Below are 8,845 nucleotides of genomic sequence, written 5' to 3'. Positions count from 1 at the left end.
TTCAAAACTTAGTTTATATCTAGTTGTCGCGTGATAGATTTAGATGAGTTTTAATTTTACTTCAAGAAATGGAAACCTTTTATAATTGGGTTCCATTGGGATCGAATGAATTAGGGCACATATTTCTAGCCCCTTACCATAGTTAATATCCTCCGGGCCCAACTCGACTCAATTTTATGTATAATGGAAAAACAATACTTAGAAAAAAAAAAAAAAAAAACAAAACAAAACCTTCAAAAGAATAATTAATCACAAAGTTTGGAACTTTGAAATCTTTGACATATTGAATCTACGTTTTCATTTTTTCTAGTTACATAAAACAAGTCGCATGATACGAAAAATAAATGTTAACCTCCAACATACAAAGTTTGCCAATAACTTAATTAATTTTAAAATCCTAATAAATATTGTCCCCAAACGCAACAATCGCTCTAATAACTTTCTATATATCAAGCGTTGTAGAACATCCAAAGAGCATAGGCCGACTCAATAATGTTTCAGTAGTGCCTCTCTGATCATCAATTCTTATATATTAATTGATCCTCAAAGTAGACCCGAATAAAATTGTTAAGTCTAGAAAAATGCTCTACCCACAAACTTACGTCAATTGTTTCAGTATGTCAAATTCTAAAGTAAATCTAACGTATCACATGAAATCATATCAGTTTATAAGTTTACATTTATGAAATGATCTCTTCTTAATTGTAGCCCTTCTCTTAATTCAATCTCCAATTTCAGAATAAACGTTCTTTCAAGACTCAATACCCAAACTAGCTAGTAATGAGGTATTATGTGAATATTAGTGAAAATTAATAATAAAATATTAAATAATAGTGAAATGTAGGTAAAAAAATAATAATAAAATAATAGATAGTAGTAAATTCTCACCAAACTAGTAGTCCTGAAGTTTTTAACTCCATATGACGATCAAAATGATAATGTTTGAATTTCGTGTTTCAAAAGCAAGTACATAGTACGATCGAGAATTTATCAATTGAATTAATGAATATATATATATGGCGGTTTGACTTTAATCCAAAAAAACTAGAGGTTTAAGAATAGTTTTCAATGAGGTATATTTTCTAAGCTTTTAATTTGATCTCATTTATATAAGACGAAAGGTTTCTAAAATATTCTTATAATTTTAGTTCATTTTTATTTCTTTCCCTATTGTCTGATCTCTTGACTATTTTATATATGGTAACCAAAACAGAAGACAGGTTTTGTAATAGCCTAGGCCCAAAGGTGATTTAACACATACAAGTTCAAAATCCAAGTCCAGTTTCTTCGTGCAAAGCTCGGCCCATATACCCTTACGAGCTGTTTTTCTACTGGAAAATCTAATCACATGTGCATGAAAGGAAGTGTTAGTAAATATCACATAATACCCATCTTATTACGAACTTATTCCAAACCTTCTTGGAGATCTAGATCATGTAGCCAGCATTCAACTACATTGTCCTTGCAGACATAAAACAAAACAAAAAACAAAAAAAAAAAAAAAAAAAAAAGAAAAAGAAAAAGAAAAGGAACTTCTAAATTGTACGTTGACAATCTTGAAGATCCATCTAATTAGCTAGATAACAATCTACATAACTGAAACTTTGATTGACGAAACATATGCCAGGAGCTCCTTATCGACTTCAAGTTTAGCCATGTCCTTCTCGTCCAAGTTAATCCATACCTCTATTCCATTTCCTGATTTGGTGTCGAAGAAAGTAACTAGATTCGTGTATAGCAATCTAACTGAGCCAACCCATATAGGCTTCCCCCACCCGAAATTGATTTCATATATAGGAAACCTGCACAAGCTGGTGAAGGCTAACGAAACAACTTCTCCTTTCTTCAATCTTTCTGCATTCTCACTCATAAACCTCAAGGATGCACCATCCTTCCGAAAGCTTTTCACATAATCAATGTCAGCTTTCCTTATGGAATCTCTCATAGGAATGACAATGTCATGAAAGCCATTACCTGTTTTCCTGGAGATTACCGAACCTGTGGACAAGCTCATGTTTCCAAAAAAATTGTTTGAAAGCGGTGGGTCCATCCTCGTGCGTAGGTTTGCTATGTGAAATAGGGTACATACCTTGTTGGTGTCTGCATCTGCTTCAGTGGCAGCCAAGAAGCGATCAAATATGAAAGCCGATAAGGCCTCCACGCGAGTTGGCCGTGGGTATTCAATGCTTGTGTTGTTAGTGCTATATTTGGCTCTAAGAGCTGATATAGCAGACGAGTCAAAGACAAATCTCTTTAAAACAATTTTATTCATTGCAATCCCTCTACTTGGACTGTAGCTTGGAAATGTCTCCGGTGGAAATATCATGGCAGATTCGAATCGAGGATTAGTTATGTCGTTGCTACCACAAGCAAGAGCACTCCAAGTGTTGAGGAACGAGAAGAATGAGGAAGCATCTGAAACCTTGTGGGCAAAAACCAGACCGATCACGATCCCACCACAGCTGAAGGAGGTAACTTGGACAGCCAGAGCCAGTTCATTAACATCATCCAGTTCATACGGCAGGAATTTATTGAGCTCAACTAGGTTCGGGTCCTCAAGAAATTCAGAAAGATTGCAGTTGGTTTTGGCTTCCACATAGTGGACACCCTCATCGTTGCAATCAACATGAGAGTTGTCCTTCACCCGTCCTGCCATCGGGTAAAACAGTGTCAACGCCATAGACAAGGACGTCTTGATGTTGTCTTGGCAATCTATGTTGTTAAGATCGGCATTGGAATCTCTCGGGTAAAAGAGAACAAGAGGCATGAAAATTTGAGGTGTAATTTGATCAATGAAGGAGAGGTTGTAACGACGGAGGTGGTCTGGGGTCGGTGAAGAGGGTTTGATGATGTCTTTGGTGATAACTTCTACATCAATTACTGCCATTGTTTTGGTTGTGATGAATAATGCAGGCTAGCTTGATACCGTCCCAGGAGAGTTTAGTTGGGAAGTGAAGGTACTGAAATTATTGGCCGTTGGGCAGCTTACATGCGTCTGTGAGGAAAGCCATACCTTGGCCAGCATAGTTATATAGAGGTCCTGTGAGAATCAATCAAAGATTTAGCTCCTTAGACTATACTTACCCGTGTGAATGGTTAAGCCCTCGTATTGGCCAGATGACTTTTCAAGCTTGAGTGAAAACATTGGATATAAGACAATATGCAAGCAAACAGCTTGTGGAACGAGTTTTCATGTAAGATGACTTTTCAATATAATATTATAAAACATAAATATTTTTAATTTTCAATATACATCAAAGTAATGTTGTGAAATTGCTATCTGTGTGAAGAAAAACTTAAACTAATGGGAAGAGATAAATTTTATTATATAATTTATATCTTAACACTCTATAATCACATCATGTGGGCTAGACTCCTTTCAATAAATGAGTATTACACTTGGAATATTTAATTGAATAAAATAGAGTGTAAAGTAAAGGTTTGAATTCAGAGCTTATACCATTTAAGTCTTGAGGATAAATAATGATTTCTCATATGCACCAAAATGTATTTAGGGAGCAATTGAACTTAAGCTCTATACATACAAGGGAAAAGCTGTCAAAGTACCGAGAGCCATTCCGTACTGTCAAAGTCTACAATCAACGTTTAAGTTACTGCCGTTTTCTGTGCACATGCATGCCTATATCATATGTCATAAAATTGTATACAAAAAATAGGATTTGGTGTATGGGATCGATTGACAAAGTGTGTGGTATGTGTGAATATAAGTAATATGTATTTTTTTTGCATGTGACTATATAAAAAATAATAATCATACATCATAAAATTGTATACAAAAAATACATGTCTATAAATCATCCTATAAGATAACTTTCCTTAGGATTTCCATAGTTTGCTAGAGACCATTAGAAAAAGAAAAGAAAATGAAATATCAACTTAGGATTTCCCCTTCAAATTAAGCTTGACGACAATCTTTCAAGGAATAAAATTCATCTATTATCATCTCTAAAGTGAAATTCTTACCAATTTCTTTCTCAATATAAACTAGCAAATGATCTGTAAGAAACTCATATTTCATTCGAGTGCGCAATCTAGTTTATATAAGTTTCATGGTAGAAAATATTCGCTCAATAGTAGCAGTAGAAACTGGAAGAGTTAATACTAGACGAATTAACTTATCAATCAAATAATAAATTTTTGACTTTTCTGAAATTACTAGTCATCTGCATAGCTAAGATAATGTAGACATATATTGAAAATCTAGATACGTCAGCACAACAAGCTCATAATGCTACAATTGAATTCTTAATGAATTTTTCTTGCTCCATAAAATCCTGTAGATAAAACTCCTCAACGCATATATTGTCAAGGATATGTTACCTTAACACTCGGCTTGATATATTGCCCTTAATCTTAGGAGATTTATTTGTACAGATTAATTCTTTTCATTTATATTGTATTGAGTCTTTATACCTTTGATTTGTAATTACTCTAATTGACAATATATATAGAAGAAATACTCACCACGATTAATGTGGTGACTTTTGCTCAAACATTCACATGGTATCAGCAGCTCTATCGAATTAACCTCCATCGATCCCTCTTGCTTCAATGGCTACCGAAAACACCTCACCCACCCTTCTCCCCTTCAACACCATGATTCACATGGTGACCTAAAAACTATCCTCCTCCAATTATCTCCTATGGAAGAGTCAGCTTCTTTCTCTCCTTAAAAGCCAAAAACTACTTGGACATGTGAATGGAACTCTTGCACCTCCTCCATGGTTTGACCCCATTGGCTCTCAGATGCCAAGCATCAAACACTTGGCATGGAAGAATACTAACCAGTGCCTCTTGAGCCTCTTGCTCTCCTCCCTCACGGAGAAAGCAATGGCTGAGGATGTGGGCCTCTCCACCTCACAGGAGGTCTGGTTAGCCCTCGAAAATACCTTCAGTCATCGATCAAAAGCTAGAGAAATTTGTCTCAAGGGCGATTTACAGTTGATGAAATGTGGAACGCAATTGGTAACCAAATATGCTCGGGCATTCAAGGCTCTTTGCGATCAACTCCCTGCCATCAGAAGACCCGTCGATGGCACTGATAGAGTTCAATGGTTCCTATGAGGACTGGTTCTAAGTTCACCAGTTTTTCCACCGCCCAAATGGCTCAAACACCCCTACCTTCCTTCACTGTTTTGGTCTCCAAGGCGAAAAGTTTTGAACTTTTCCAGAAGTTCCTTGACTCTTTTGGTTCATCACTTGCCGCGTTCAAAGCCACAAATCGTGGCCACCATCGCTCCAATTCCAGAAATCCCACTCGTCACAACAACAGGGACAAGGATCCTCTTCCAACCGTAGCAATGGCCGTTCCAACAATGGGTAGGGACGCCATCCACCGAGTTGCCAAATCTGTCGGTAGGAAAGGCACTATGCCCACAAGTGCAACCAGAGGTACGCACGGGTAGGAGATGTTGTTGGCAACACAGCTCATCTCGTTGAGGCCTTTAACGCCTCCTGTTCTCTTAATGGGCAAGAGCCCAGTGATTGGTACCTGGACACAGAGGCTTTGGCTCATATGACATTGGACCTCTCCCACTTGGATCATGCAAGTAATTATACGGGTAAGGATCATGTAGTTGTCAGGAATAATGATTCCCTATCCATTACCCACACTGGTACCATTTCTCCTACCCCAACACTTAATTTATTGGATGTCTTAGTTGTTCCTCATCTAACCAAAAATCTCCTGTCAATTAGTAAATTAACATCTTATTTTTCTCTCTCTGTTACATTTACTAATAACCTTTTCTCTATCCAGAATCGTCAAACGGGAAGGATGGTGGCAACCGGTAAAAGAGATGGTGGCTTATATGTGCTGGAGCACGAAAATTCTGCTTTTATTTATGTTCTTAAAAATAAGGCTCTTCATGCCTCATATGACTTACGGCATGCTCGTCTTGGACATGTGAGTCATTCTGTTATTTCTTTCTTAAATAAAAATAGCTATCTCTATCTTACCTCATTATTGCCTTCTTCAGCATTATGTGACACATGTCAAAATGCAAAAAATCATCGCTTGCCTTATTCTCGTAATGAGCGTCACTCGTCTCATGTGTTAGATCTTATTCATTGTGATATTTGGGATTCTTCCCTAGTCAAGTCAAATTTGGAATTTATTTATTATGTGCTATTCATTAATGATTATTCTCATTTCACTTGGCTTTATTCTTTGAAATTAAAATATGAATTTAATGACATTTTATTCACTTTCTAAAGTTTGTGGAAAACCAACATTCCACCCACATCAAAATTTTTCAAAGTGATGGCGGTGCTAAGTTTACAAGCAATCACTTCAAAGCGCACCTTAGCACCTTGGGTATTCACCATCAACTCTCTTGCCCATATACACCGCCCAAAATGGCTGCGTTGAACGAAAACACTGACATGTGACTGAAACAGGACTGGCACTCCTTTTCCATTCCCATCTTTCTCCTCGATTTTAGGTTGACTCCTTCAGCACTGTATCATACATTACCAACCGTTTGCCCACACCGCTTCTTGAAGGTATGTCTCCCTTTGAGCTTCTCTATTGTTCCTCACCAAATTATGAGATTTTTCATCCTTTTGGTTGTCGTGTCTATCGTTGTTTGTGTGATTATAAGTGTCACAAATTTTCTCCTCACAGCAATCCTTGCATTTTTTTCTAGGGTATAACCCTTCATAAAGGATTTTGCTGTCTTGATCCCACTACCTCCAAGCATTATATCACCCGCCATGCCCAATTTGATGAAAACCCTTTTCCCTCCAGAGAAAGCTCTCAGGCTCAGCCCCCTTCATCTCTCCATTTTTTGAATTTCCTCGGACCAAGCATGCCCCATACCGACCAACCTCCATTGTCTCCTCTACACCATTCTCCACATATTACTCCATCCTGATCTAACGCATGTGTTATTTTTACTGACCTAGTGGATGAGTCTTTGCAGGTTATTGACTCTCTTGCAGGTCCCTCTTCACCTCCTCAGGAGCCTTGACCACCTCCTGTTGACTCTGATGTTACTCCTGCTCTAGCTCCTCTGTTGGGTTCTCATCCCATGCTCACACGAGCTAAAGCAGGCATTTTCAAGACTCGTCATCCAACGAATCTTAGTGTTTTGGGATCCTCTGGACTTCTCTTTGCTCTTCTTGCCTCCACTAAGCCTAAAGGATTCAAGTCTACTACTAAGAATCCTGCATGGCTTGCTGCCATGGATGAAGAAGTTCAAGCTTTGCAACATAATCGCACCTGGGTTTTGGTCCCTCAACCTGCCAACACCAATATTGTGGGTTCTAAATGGGTGTTACGGACCAAATACTTGCCTAATGGATCCATTGAGCACCTTAAGGCTTGTCTTGTGGCCAAAGTATATATTCAGGTACCTGGTCTTGATTATATTGATACTTCCAGTCCTGTTATTAAGGCTACTACTGTTCGCGTTGTGTTGTCTCTTGCTGTCACAACAGGTGGCCTCTCCACCAACTTGATGTGAAGAATGCATTTCTCAATAGCACTCTCATTGAAAATGTCTATATGGAACAACCTCCTGGGTACATTGATCCTAGGTACCCGAATCATGTTTGTTAGTTGAAGAAAGCTCTCTATGACCTTAAACAAGCTCCTCATGCCTAGTTTCAATGCTTAAGTTCCTTTCTTTTCACCCTTGAGTTTTCTTGCAGCCATGCAGACACCTCTATCTTTATTTTTCATTAATAGTCTAATACTATCTATCTGCTCTTGTATGTTGATGATATTATCATTATTGATAACAACTCCACTCTTCTTAATAGCTTCGCTCGCAAACTTAATTCTGAGTTCGCCATTAAGGATTTGGGTTCTCTCAGCTATTTTCTTGGTCTAGAAGTTACATACACTACTGATAGTCTCTTCGTCAGTCAGTTGAAATATGCCTAGGATATTCTGACTCGAGCACAGTTACTCGACAGCAAGCCTGTTCACACTCCTATGGTCATCTCTCAGAATCTGACTAGCGATGGTTTTTCTTTTTCGGACTCCACTCTCTACAGATCTCTAGTTGGTACCCTTCAATACTTAACCATCACTCGCCCTGACATTGCTCATGTTGTTAACTCTGTCAGTTAGTTTCTACATGCCCCTACTACAGATCACTTTCTTGCTGTCAAGCGCATCTTACATTATGTCAAGGGCACACTTCACTTTGATCTTGCCTTTTGCCCTTCTAACTAGACTGGTTGACCCGATACTCGTTGTTCCACCTATAGCTACTCTATTTATCTTGACGATAATGTGGTTTGTTGGAGTGCTAAGAAGCAGCCCACTTTCTCGTTCTAGCTATGAGTCTGAGTATCGCGCTCTTGCAACTACTGCAGCTGAACTCCTTTGGCTCACCCATTTACTTCATGATCTCAAGGTTCCCATTTCATTGACGCTTTTTCTCTTATGTGACAACAAAAGTGCGATCTTCTTAACCTCCAATCCCGTTTCCCACAAACGGGCCAATCATGTTGAATTAGATTATCATTTTCTTCGAGAATTTGTTGCTGGCAAATTTCGCACTCAATATGTGCTCTCTCATCTATAGGTTGCCGACCTCTTCACCGAAAGTGTTTCTCGACCTCTCTTTGAGTTCTTTCGTACTAAACTTCATGTCCGTTCAAATCTAACCCTCAGCTTGCGGGGGGTGTCAAGGATACGTTACCTTAATACTCGGTTTGATATATTGCCTTTAATCTTAGGAGATTTATTTGTACAGATCAATTCTTTTCATTTCTATTGTAATGAGTCTTTACACCTTTGATTTGTAATTACTCTTGACAATATATATATAGAAAAAATACTCACCACGATTGATGTGGTGACTTTTGCTCA

At 38.2% G+C, this 8,845-nt stretch overlaps 1 protein-coding gene across 1 annotated transcript; it reads right to left on the bottom strand.

Moving 5' to 3' along the window:
- Positions 1 to 1,327: 1,327 nt before the first annotated feature.
- On the bottom strand, positions 1,328 to 2,995 carry LOC121256911 (stemmadenine O-acetyltransferase-like). The gene has a single exon (XM_041157703.1). It carries the CDS (start codon positions 2,885 to 2,887, stop codon positions 1,589 to 1,591), a length of 1,299 nt encoding a protein of 432 aa, XP_041013637.1. The 5' UTR covers positions 2,888 to 2,995; the 3' UTR covers positions 1,328 to 1,588.
- Between the last annotated feature and the right edge of the window lie 5,850 nt (positions 2,996 to 8,845).

This window comes from Juglans microcarpa x Juglans regia, chromosome 3S (genome assembly GCF_004785595.1).
Source record: "Juglans microcarpa x Juglans regia isolate MS1-56 chromosome 3S, Jm3101_v1.0, whole genome shotgun sequence".
Taxonomy (NCBI): domain Eukaryota; kingdom Viridiplantae; phylum Streptophyta; class Magnoliopsida; order Fagales; family Juglandaceae; genus Juglans; species Juglans microcarpa x Juglans regia.
This window is presented reverse-complemented; position numbering and strand designations above follow the sequence as displayed.